This window comes from Scophthalmus maximus, chromosome 2 (genome assembly GCF_022379125.1).
Source record: "Scophthalmus maximus strain ysfricsl-2021 chromosome 2, ASM2237912v1, whole genome shotgun sequence".
Classification (NCBI taxonomy): domain Eukaryota; kingdom Metazoa; phylum Chordata; class Actinopteri; order Pleuronectiformes; family Scophthalmidae; genus Scophthalmus; species Scophthalmus maximus.
Genome location: NC_061516.1, coordinates 7,513,403 through 7,526,039, shown reverse-complemented (window position 1 = coordinate 7,526,039; position 12,637 = coordinate 7,513,403). Strand labels below are relative to the sequence as shown.

Genomic DNA, 12,637 nt, shown 5'->3' with positions numbered 1-12,637 from the left:
GGAATTATGTATGGCTTCCTCCCATAACATATGTCAGAACAAAACAGAATAAAAACAAACACACAAAGACAAAGTCAGTAGCAGCAGTTTCCAAATAAAGTGAGATAAAAAGTTCTAAAAGTTCTGTTCACAGAATGTGCAAAAGAAATGGGGAGTGAGTAGGCCCCCAGATTAAGTTATTGGTTAAGGAACATAGGTCACAGTGGCCATGTGGGTTTGGACCAGTATTTTCATAATTTTTTTTTCCTTTCTGTAACGACCAATATTTCCGTCGCCTAAATTGACTTAATGACGAGCTGAACCGAACCCTCAGAGGTTGTTAAAATGAAATCCGAGTAATGGAGCTTTGTCTGGGAGGGAGCCAGCGAGGCTCTGATGTATGGGCTCAAATTAGGGTCAAAAGGATTTACAGCTTGAGATTGTACTTGTAAATCATCCTTTGTAAAACTGTTAAATAAATCTACATGCAGTATTTCTGCATATTCAGAAAAAAAAATCACCTCCCGACGTGCTTTCGTCGAACCTCACCACCAATTTTTTTTTCCATACTTGCACAAACTTGGATTCCCCGTGCAGTTTATTCTCCAAGTTTACAAAGGTTGATTTACAAGCACAAACTTTGCTTACAAGCTCCTTACAAACCTTTATGATCCTAATTTGTGCCCATACTCACGCACGAAGCAAATGCCCAACAGATATAAAATCAAAATATTGGAGTGTAAATGTTAAGCACAGGCTTACAACTGCTGAATACTTTGCCAGTGTTTGTACATATCCATCTCACAGTAGCAGCTGTTCCTATCACACGCAGTGGCTTCAGGAAATGAAGCGTAATGAATGCACGGTCTGTCTGAATGAGACAAAGGAAGAGAAACTGCAGGCACTCAATGTTCAAGTTTATTCCTGTACACGCCTTCTCTTTTGAACTTGAATTTATTGTCCTATAATGAAATATGACACAGCTATTTCGTTTAACAATGTGGATATTTATTGGCAACATCATGTGTGACAATGCAGTCTGGGTCATGTACTGTAATTCTGACTTTAACTGACGCTTTGATTTATACCTCCAATCTTAATGAACCCAATAAAGACATGCTATATGTTTTATCTTCTTATGTTTATCAATACCATACATGAATTACATCATTTTACTTCATGACCATCTCCACATTCTTTTGACATTTTAATGTTTTAAAAAGTGAAGCCAATGCGGATATGCCTGAAAGATGCTATCGAATAACCTTCAGAGGGCGACTTCACTTAGTCATAAGTCATAAGTCTGTTTCCCTAGAAATCTATGAGAAGAAGACTCTACCTCTCACGTGATTCATAACGTCAGTAAACATTTTCCTGAGGAGTTTTTGGTTTCAATCGCTAGTTTGAAGTCTTCATCAATACAGCACTATGTACATCGTGCAAATGATGGTCCCATTTAGAGTCAAATAGATGATAAAGCACGGTATGCGATAGGGATGGGACAATACCATCCCTATCGCATACCGATACCGATCCTGCAACCTTGAGTATCTGCCGATACCGATCCGATACTAATCTGATACAATCTTTTCGCCACATAAAATATTAATAATGCATTGTTCAGGATGCACTTTGCTTAAACAAGCCATCTAAAACCTCATACTCAACTGTAAGACAAATAATCAACTCCCTAAAGGAAGATAAACTGTACAGCAACATGACTGAGTTACGGAATACTGCTATTTTATTTCTCACAGAACTTTTGGCAGAATTTATTATGGTCAGCACCGTTCAAACTAGCAAAAAACTAATTGAACTGTGAACTGTTAATTAAATAATAATAAATCAACAAAAAAATATGATGCCGGAATGTCGTTCTGATTTCTTCCGGTATCCGATCCAGTCATTTTGGCCAATATTGCCCCGATACCGTTATGGAATATATTGCTATCCCTAGTATGCGTTGAGATGTGGATACCTTGTGACTGACAGCTGGTACGGTCCAATGGGTGCAGGTCCTAGGTGTAGGTGGACGTGCAGTGGTGGAGCTCTAGGTCAGGCCCATCCCCGGCTCCCTCAAACATGGTCACAATATGGCAAAAAACAACATGCCGCTGGTCAAAACACTTACACTCAAGGTTTCATCATGGTCGGCTGCCACTTACGTCATGTTCTCAGAGTGTTGCCTTCAGAGTCTATGGGTTATCGTGAAGTCTGATGAAAGTGGGCCCTTGACACAACCAGATGCACAACTGAATAAAGTTGCCCTTGGGAGAGAAACAGCTATATGTTAAAAAATATCTGTCAAGTAAATGGTTAATGGACTGTATTTTTATAGCACTTTTCAAATCTTATTGACCACTCAAATTACTTTTTACAGTCACATTCACACACACACACACACACACACACACACACACATTCCTACAGTGCTGCTATTTACTGAGCTTCTCTGTCACATTCATACACTGGCTGAAGAGCCGTCAGAGGCAATTTAGGGGGTGAAGGGCCTTGCCCAAGGACACTTCAGCATGCCGACTGGGAGAAGCTGGGGTCGACCCACCGACCTTCCGGTTTGTGGACGACCTCCCTGACTGCTGAGCTGCAGCCGCCCCACGGGGTTGTTCTGGTGTATGAGATTATCCCGTCAGTTCATTTCTGTTTTTTAAGAAGTGCAGCTGCAGCAGACTGTCGGCGGGTCCGTATGGGAGCTACAGCAGTAGTGTGTTGACAGTGTCCGTGTCTCTGAGAGATGTCAACGTGATGAAGGGGAGATAAACTGATGAACGTGCACCCGGACGGGCTTCCAGGAGTGCGACTTCATTACTCCACTTCATCTATTCAAAAAACAAAACGGTGCACCTCTGTTTGCAACAGAGCAACAGTTGAGGGCACTGAGATCCAGCACCAGCAGGATGAGGAACAGCTTCTATCCCAGAGCTGTGGCCCCCGTGCTACTGACTTGGTCTTTGTTTTTGTACTTCTGTCCTAAGTATAATGACAATGAAGACTATTCTATTCTAACTTAGAGGCAACAATAGCGATGATCGTCAATGTTGAATCGTAGTGTGACGGCGGCACATGTCGAGTCGGAAGATGGACTCAGTCAGGGAAGTCACTGATCTCAGTGTTTACACACTCAAGCACGTTGACATGTGAACATGCACACGCGTGTTCCACGCAGCAGCAGCAAGTCGGCGTGCTCGTGTGATGCATGGACATGCACACGCGTGTGGATTTGGGATTTACCAGCCATCATTCCGAGGCGAAAAACTTGATAACGGGTGTGTTGCAAGCCTGTACTGCGTTTGAATTGTACCTTTTTATTCGTGAGTGGAGGGACGTGTCACATTTTGCTCCGTTCGCACTTCGCTTCACAGTGGCTGTCGTGGGTTTTTTGATTTTCCCACATAGCACCATACATCCCCCCCCCCCCAAAAAAATCTCTGCACTGATTCATTTTTGTCTGCGGAGTTTGTTTTGTTCTCGAAGTTCTTTCTTCGTCCTCTCCGTACTGTCTGAGGTTTCGGAGATGAAGCATGGTACAGTCTTCAGAAACTGTTTTGATCAGTTCAATCAGGCGAGACAGGTGAATGAAGGGTACTTACCTATTACAGACGGAACGGACGATAGGTGATGACAACATCTTGAGACTTTCTTTTCTTTATTCACTACTTATGCATATTATATCTATTGTATTATATAGGAGAAGTTATTGGTATGCCATGAAATAAAAAAAAATGACCTTCATCAACGGCACTAGTTTACGCAGACGCGCGGGGGATCTCGGAATGAGCCACTGGCGGAATCTAAATGAGAGGAACATTATCTCTCTGTCTCCCTTTCCAATGTGCGCCAACATTGCGCGCCTCTGACGTAGTCGCGATGTGGAGCAGGGTCGGAGCGGCGCGCGCTTCACAACCCGACGCGAATTCCAAACTTGGCGTCTTCCTCTGAAGAGGACTCCGACTGTGTCTTGTCGTGTTACGCTCGCCCGCTGATTCCCGGCGCGTCCGAGGGAGCCTTTGCTTGTTTTCGGACAAGTGTAAAAAAAATAATTATTTATATATCATTTATGTATATATATATATGAGTTGGTAAAGGAACGAGGACGCGGATGTTTCTTTTCTTTTTCTTTTGGCATCCTTCAGTGCAGACACCCGGGGTCGAGTGTGTCTGTCCTCGCCGGCGCTGCGCGGCTACCTGGACACACAAATCTGGATTAGGACTAATGAACTGGGGCTGAATAATCTCCCCGGGCGCATTTTCTTTTCTTTTTTTCCTCCAAACGGGGCTCAGAGCGACTCCTCGCTGTGGAGCAGGAGGGAGAGGAGGAGGAGGTGGTGGTGGTGGGGGGTGTTCGGTTTCTCCACCTCTGCGAAGGCTGAAGACGATGTCTGTCCGGGGACACTTTGTGGCGTCTTACAAATGCGCACTGCTCGCGTCGCTGAGGATTTTGCTTCTTGTGCCCGCAGGCTTGCCCGTCCGCAGCCAAGGGGACTCGCAGTCCGACAACAAAGTGATGGACAACATCACCGTCCGACAAGGGGAGACGGTCTTCCTCAGGTGAGTGCGCACGTTTCATTCTTTCTCCCCCCCTCCAACCCACCCACCCACCGCGCTCGAATCCCATCCCCAAAGTTGAGCGACGCCTGCGGGGTTTGTTGTAACTCAAGTAGAAACACGCGATGGATAGATGGATGGAGGGAGGGAGGGGGGTGTTCAGGGGGATTAGTCTGTGGAAAACACTCAGTTGAGGAGTGAGCCATCCATCCATCCATCGTCTACCGCTTAATCCATAATCCATTTGGGGGGTCGCGGGGGTCGCGGGGGGGGGGCTGACATTGACCAATCCCAGCAGACATTGGGCGAGAGGCGGGGTACACCCTGGACAGGTCGCCAGCCTATCGCAGGGCCACATACAGAGACAAACAACCATTCACTCTCACATTCCCACCTACAGTCAATTTAGAGTCTCCAATGAACCTGACCCCATTGTGCATGTCTTTGGACTGTGGGAGGAAGCCGGAGAACCCGGAGAGAACATGCAAACTCCACACAGAAACCGGGACTCGAACCCAGAACCTTCTTGCAGTGAGGCGAAAGTGCTAACCACTACGCCACCGTGCAGCAAGCACAGACTTTGCGGTTTTAATTGTTGTGTGGTGGCGCAGAACTAAAGGTGGAGGGGGGAAAGGTGTGTGTGTGGGGGGGGGGGGTTCAAAGTCTCTGCGGAGGACTGAGGCTGCTGGCAAAAAGAAAAGAAAAGAAAGACACACAAGGTAAAGGGTGCAGTCCCACCAAGGTGTCGAGTGGCCAGTCTTAAAGATGGGAGTTTGTCTGCGGTGACCTTTCCCCCCTCCTCCGCGCCCTCAGGGGCTTAGCCGAGCGCCGGAGGGATTTGTGTTGCCTTCAAGTGCTGTCGGGAACGTCCGAGTGTCTCATCGCGGACAATAATCGCAGTGGCTGGAAAAAGGGGAAGGGATGTGTTGTGGTTTTTCTGCTGTGCCGGTGCATTCCACACTGCCCGGATGGAAGTGAGCGCAGGGCATGAGTTGAAAAGAAGTGTGAGGGGGGGGGGGGTGGGGGGGTTGAGGCTGTCTCTACACTGCGACTGATGTCTTGTCCAAGTTTTTCCTGCTCACAGTAATTCCCAATATCTTCACTCAGTGGCCTTGAGGAATAATTAAAAAAATATTTCTGCGGCTGACTATTTGTCTGGTTCAGACAAAAAAAATCCTAAAAAAGCTTTCGTGTCATGTGCCTCACACTCTCTCCTGTGCAGTGTCTTGCCGTCGGCATTCTGCAACTACCGAAATTGGTCCGTAGAATGTCACAAATGGTGACAAATTTAGATCATGTTTGCCAAATCCCAGGATGATGTTTGGTTTTTGTCCACACGCCAAAGATGTATTCAGTTTACTGTCGCAGAGGAGCAAAAAAAACAGAAAATGATCAAATTCAAGAAGCTGAAATCAGAGAATTTTGACTGACTTACGTACTACTTGAACCGATTAATCGATTATCAAAATAGTTGGCCTAATTTGGATTAATCGATTACTAACCGATTTGCCTTTTGCAGCTCAAGTTTTAAAACAATGTCTTATCAGACGCAATGTCTGACCAAGTGAACTTGAAAGTGCAACATGTTGTTTCCTGCACCAGCACTTTTGCAATTCTTTTGCTGCCCCATGCCGACTCACAAACTGGACTGCAAGGCGTAATACTTTGAGGCTACCTGTCCGACGCCACGCTGACCTGTGTCTGGTTGACGGGGGTCCATTCCAGTTCATAAATGTTTTATCGCCATACAATGTGCAGCGTTGGTTTTCAGTTTAGACATTGTGATTGGCCCACTGGGGCCCAAATAAATCGATACTAGTCCAGTGGCTTTACAGACCTGAACTGATAAATCCACACGCCCTCTGAAGGGGGCCTTAAGATGCCTGCAGATGATTCAATGAGCTGAGGTGGTTTGGGGAGGGGGAGGGGGTTGATGCTGATGGAAGGTGGCAGAAGGCAGCTGGACTTGCAGGGCTGTTTGCATGATTGTCTGCCTGATTGTTGGAATGAAGCAAGACTTAAAGGGACAGTCAGAGATTTTTTTTGACTGCCACAGGGCCGCAGCCTCGGGTGTGGGACGCGGAGGCGCTAACCACGATGCCACGGGTTCGCGGCCCAGCCGGAGAAGTAAAATCACGACAACAACAAGGAGAGAAACAAGCTTTCTCCGGAATCGCTCAATGCCCCTTTTGGGAGTGACAGACTGCGCGCACAGTGTTGTGAGGTGCGGTCCGCAGCATTTTATTGGTTCTCATTCTACAGCGCCAGTGCTGACGCGACCGTGAGGAAACATTCGCTGAATTTTTTCAAAATTTGTATCGGATTAAAACCACTTACTGCCCCTTTGAAGAAGATAGTACTCTAATACTTTAATAATGGCAGATGGACATAACCCCATTTTGAATTCTACACACATCAGGGGCCACAGGCTCCTGTTGAAGTGCTGGACTGGTCCACTGTCCTGACTGTCAGCCCTCACTGCTGAGCGCCTTCAGCACCACGGACAGCACTCTGCCATGCCTGTGATTACAGGCTGTTAGTGGTAACAATCATCGGAACAAGGCCGCAAAAAAACCGTCCCATGTTTCCGCCGTAGATTGCTCATTCATTCTTTTTTTCTCATCATTTACGTGCACGTACGTACATACGTAGGTGTAAAAACACACTGCACATCTTGAAATGTGGCGTGCAGTGCTTTTACCACTTCAGAGTTCAGACCTGCAGACGTCAAGGGTACTGGCGAGGCTGAACCTGTTCGTCAGTCCCTCCGGGGCGGAGCGGCAACGGCCGTCTCAGTCTTAGGACCGCTGTCACGCTCCTTCACAGTGTTGCTAAGTGCCTTCTCGTACAGCCACGTAGAGGCCTGCGTGGCCTTCTGAATGAATTCTGTCCCTGCAGTTTGTTGAGCAAGAAGGCAACTGTATTGCCTGAACTGTGTCTTTGTTTTAGGTCTGTGTCTCATTTATGTTGTGTTTATATCTTGCGGTACGATTCACGGGTGCATTTCTGATAATTGTATAAATACTATACGGTCAAGTGTTTGTTTTTACTTCACTTCTCCTTTTTTTTCTTCCTTTTCTTGTAATATTCCATCTACCCAGGGTGCAATTTGTCCAAAAAGCAGAGGGGGGGGTGGCTCTTTCATGTATCACGGGCTGGCTTTGAACCGCGACCTCTGGAATGGGGGGGGCGAACGGGCAACCAAGGGAGCTGAAACTCGTCTGGACCACCGTTACACGTGCACAACAAAACAAAACAGGCAAAAATGAAGCCCCGCTTCCGAACATTCGTCTTTTGGTGACATTATGAAAAGCTGTGCAGTGATCAAGGCTGATGGAACCAGGATCGCTCCGTAAATCATCTGTTGTCTCACGCGCGCGAGCGCTGACAGTGGGTGGTCCGTTTCTGATTTCAGCGTTCTATCGCTAAGATCACGTCACAGCGCTTCACTTAGTTCATACATGTCTATTTTAGGTATTTTAATATGAGCTATTGGTGAAGTAGCATTGATCACTTTGAGGGGGGGATAAAAAATAATTCAGCAGAGGGGGGAAATCCCACGCATCCCCCCCTGGCAAATCGCACCCTGTATATATACCCCAGAGACAGTATGTTAAATGGGACAGTGGACTGTCCAGTGGGTGTGACCAGGCCGCCTGCCAGCCCGCCAAGACTGGGTCTTTTCCAGGTCCCATCACGCGTAGTTTATTATACAACCGGCGGTATTTACATAATGCTTTCCTTTTTTTTTAATCGACATTGCGTTACAGTTCATTGCTTGGCAGTGGGATGACATAACTGTTAAAAAAAAAAAAGAAATCCAACAGCACAATGACAAATCTGGTTAGTTAGAAGCACAAGGCATAACCAGTGGCGTACATAATGAGAGGCCACCCTCCATCGGCTAGCTGAGCCAATTTGTGTTCCCTTTGTAGTTCCTGTGAAATTTGAAATGTGTTGCTTGCGTTCCTCTGCGGACGTCGGACTCACCGCCCCCCGCATTGCTCTGTGCTAACAAGCTCCCCACTGCCAAAAACTGAGGGGGGTATCACTTTTTTTCAATTAAAGAAAGTCAGGGCTACCCTTTCACGTTGGTGTTGTTTTGTCGGCGCCGCCGACTCGTTCGCGGAGGTACGGTATACGTATATCTCCAATTATCAGTTTATCTCAATGTGGTCTCGGATCCCCATGTTGTCTCCTGCTCGGGGGGGGGCGGGGGGGGTTGAGGACTGCAGTGTTACAGCATCACAGCAAATTACATTGGCACATACATAAAACCATACAACAATGTGGAGTGGTTAGAATATTGTGAGGGGTACGAGTTCCTCATTAAAAAAGTTTCAACATGCAAACCTGCGGCTCTGTTTATTTCTGTCGATTATACACTATGTTGGTTTTATTTGTTTACTTGCAAACAGGAAACTAGATGCGGCGATGTGTTTCCGTCTGATTGACTGAGTTGAGCTTGCTCCGCCAATGCCACGTCCCCACTGCAAGAGCAAACATGTGAACTATTTGCAGTCGGTGACGGCAGGTCTCCGCCGTTTTATCCCTTTTTAATAAAGGGCCGACTGCTAATTTGCCTTGAGAGCTGCAGCAACGTGGAAAACTTTTAGCTTCAGTAAACGCACAAATAGATGAATAGAGTTTAATAAAAAAAAAAAAAACGTTCTGAAAGGGCAATCCATGTTGTACTAATACCACTTTCTTATTCAAAGCCACTACATCTCTACTTGCCTTACCCAATTCCATTTGCTTTGAATACAGCCCCGTAGAGTGAAATCTTTGAAAGCGTAACGATAATGGGAAATATATAAAAAAAAAAAAAAAGCATGTGGAAGAGGCTTAAACTGCCCCCTGTGTCGTCACTTGAAAGGCTTCCTTTTTTTCTTGCTGCCCTCTCCCTTCACGACTTCCTGTTGATTGGCTCCTGACGGCTCGAGGGGGTTTTTCTGTCGTTCCTCGTGTGCGACGCGCTGTTACGTCCCTCTGTGAAATCTGAGGGCGGCAGTGTCGACGCACAGATACTGAGCACGATAAAAGCTTTCCTTCACGAGCGGAGATCGCGAGAGGTGGAATCACGCTTCATGTCAGACTCAGCTAATGCACATGAGTCAACATGCTGGTAGCACTGTGCTTTTCATAAGGGAGCTGGACAAAATTAGAAGCACATCACTTTCCCAAGGCTCCGGCCGCTCAAATGGCCTTAAAGAGACACAAGCCGCCTCCTGAATGCGCTTAATAAACGCCACGACAATGGTTCGGGTTGTGCCGGCGTCCTCCCGAGACACTTATCTACCTGCGCAGACCTCTCCGGTCGCGGAACGGAATAATGTTGACATTCATTCCTTTCTCTCCCCGCCACCCGATGGACACCGTGATTCAGGTTAAATAATTCAAGGCTCTGTACCAAACGGGGATATACGCTTTTAATTTGCCCCCGATATTTAGTTTGCATGTCTGCTGGACACGTGTGTGAATTTGTTTTCGTCCAGTGTATCGTTGCCGTGGATGGAGCTCGGTCCGTGCGTGCGCTAAGTTCCGCCGGCGGGCCGTGAAGATATTGCCGTCGCGTCCGTTCGAGGATTTAAAGCAGCCTGCTTGTTAGGATGACATTCATTTTACTCCTCGTGTGCCACCGCCAAAGATCAGAAAGCTGATAATTTGATTTCGGTGAGGGAAGCTAACGGCTCCCCCTGTAATTCCACTTCCTTTCACCTCGCACCGTCTCGCCGGGCTGCCATCCATCAGGACCACGCTTCCACTTATTGCCTCCGTCGTCATTGTCCCAAAAAAAGGCCGTCAGAATAAAATGCAGGCAGAATGGGATCACTCTCCAGTTTCAGATTTTGTAGACCCCTCTCTAAAAGAGTGGCAATACAGCTGAAAGCATTTCTGTTCCCTCATTTGATTGAACACAAGGAGCGGGATTTTTTTTTGGATTTTTCTCTCAGTGTTCATCATTCAGTCTGAGTGACAAGGAGTGACAGAAGTCCGTCTGTGAACGGGCCTGACCTGTAAATCCTAAATTCCTTCTCTGTGCTTTTTCAATCATTCAGTGTGAGGGGATAAGACTGACTGTTTTTGTATAGCATGTGGATTCCATGATGACTCACGTACACACACACACACATACATGTACAATGTCACAGAGTTCAATTCATACAGTATGTGTGTACAGGTTATGTCTCTATTTACAGTCACACGCAGCAAATTAAAACATGGACAAATATGATTAAAATAGCAGTGAATAGATCTTTTTTGGGGGGGGGTTGTTGAAACAAGTTATGAACGCAGCATTATCTATTGAAGTTGACATTGCCAACCTGTCGACAAGAGAGTAACACAATGTTCTTATGTCAGAAAAATACAAATAACAATAACATGTATTTTGAAAATAACAGATCCGGTCTTTGACACTTGGCCCAGCAGAAGAAGAGGGTACTTTCACTTTAACTTTCACTTTCACTAAATACTTCGACAGATCGCTCGTGTTACCGACTTTACTGGCAAAACATTTGTTACACTTGTGGCAATGATCCGTTTGTCTCCATCGATATAGTGAGACACACACACATACACACAGTGCGCTCAGGAAGTTAATTTCTTCAATACCGTTAGCAGCGCCAAATATGATAATATATGGTAAAAAAGCAGCTTCCCCGCTATCTGTACAATTCCTCCGATTCCGATTCCAAATTAAGATCGTCCACGGTATGAAATCGTCAGATCGCACACCCCTAGTGCTGGTGTCCAGTGTTTGTGATCTGGAGAACTAAACAATGAGCTCGAAGTCAGAGTACAGCTCTGATAAGTCAGGGACAGCTAAAGAATCAGTTGATAATTATCTCCAGATTTCCACTAAGGTATACAGTAGATCGTAGTAGCTTCCACTCGTGAAATTCACGCATTTAGTCTTTTTGGTGTTTACATCAAACTTGACACTGTGGTGGAATAGCATGTGTTAATTTGTCATCAATCCACTATATGAATACATATAGTGCAAAACATGACGGGGAGGTAAAAGTATTACCTCAACTTGCTGATTGGCAAGTTAGTCATTTCTAGTTAGTCCCAGTGAAAAGTCATATTAATATCGTCCTGCTTCTTTAATTTGATGACCATTAGATTGACATGGGATTTTGATAGCTCATCCTTAATTTGAAACCTATGGTTCATCAGTTAGTGAGAGCAAATAGTTGTATTTAATGGGGGTTTGTTTGCCAAGATGTTTGACGGCACATTTCCCCTTGAGATGGTTAATAATGCAGCCAGCATTAACAATACAGCCAGTTTAAGAGATCATTAATGTCTGTTGGAACATTCACAGAAAGACATGCAAGACCAGTCAACTGGATGTGAAAGTCACACATTCCTTCATTAAAGTTTGCGTCTTAATCGAGAAGATGATAGAAGGTGTCTCGTGTTGGGATCCATGACATCAACTGGTGCGGACAGGAAAACGTCCTGGCCTACATCTAACGCAGTGATTTACAGTGAGGACGTGCTCAACCGGAACAACTGTGGCTCATAGTCAGTAATTTCATTTCTCTCCTTTTTTTTCTTCCTTAGTCTCCCCTCTCACACTTGTCTCCCTTTGAAGTGATTTAATTCCGCCTTGGATGCTGTCCAGGAAATTACAAAGCCACTGTAATGAAGTGTGGCTGATTGGACAAGTGCCCTCGTGTGAACATTCATTTTCCGGCTATCCAGGAATTTTGAGACGAGTAGGCTGCTGGGCAGTTTGCAGAGAGCGGATTGATTTTCATAGCCTTCACCCCCCCCCCCAGCAATTTCAAACTTTCAATTTTGAAAAGTTGATAATCTTCTGATAGGATTGTTGCCCAAGTAACCAAGCTGAAGCTGATGTTGGAGTTGTTTCAGATTGCTTCATCTCGCAATTGCACTGTCGATAAACTGCTCGGCGTAAAAGATAGTTACTGCCCTCATGTGTCAAGCTCAGACATTCTCAGGTGATGCATGTCCCTTCATACTGTACTCTAGCTCTGTTGCCAGCCCATGAACAAATGAACTGTGAAATAATTACACAATCATATTTTATTATTTAATGACTGATTAGGCATTTGCTTTGTAA

The 12,637-nt window shown here is 45.7% G+C and overlaps 1 protein-coding gene across 4 annotated transcripts in view; it reads left to right on the top strand.

The window, feature by feature from the left end:
* ntm (neurotrimin) overlaps positions 1-12,637 on the top strand; it is a 375,368-nt gene that overhangs the window by 260,254 nt on the left and 102,477 nt on the right. For 3 of the 4 annotated variants that reach the window (XM_035626842.2, XM_035626841.2, XM_035626840.2), the window contains exon 2: positions 4,455-4,545. In XM_035626842.2, coding sequence (XP_035482735.1) covers positions 4,455-4,545 — 91 coding nt within the window. Of the gene's footprint in view, positions 1-4,324; positions 4,546-12,637 lie in introns of those variants that run through there. The other variant, XM_035626843.2, reaches the window with a different exon arrangement.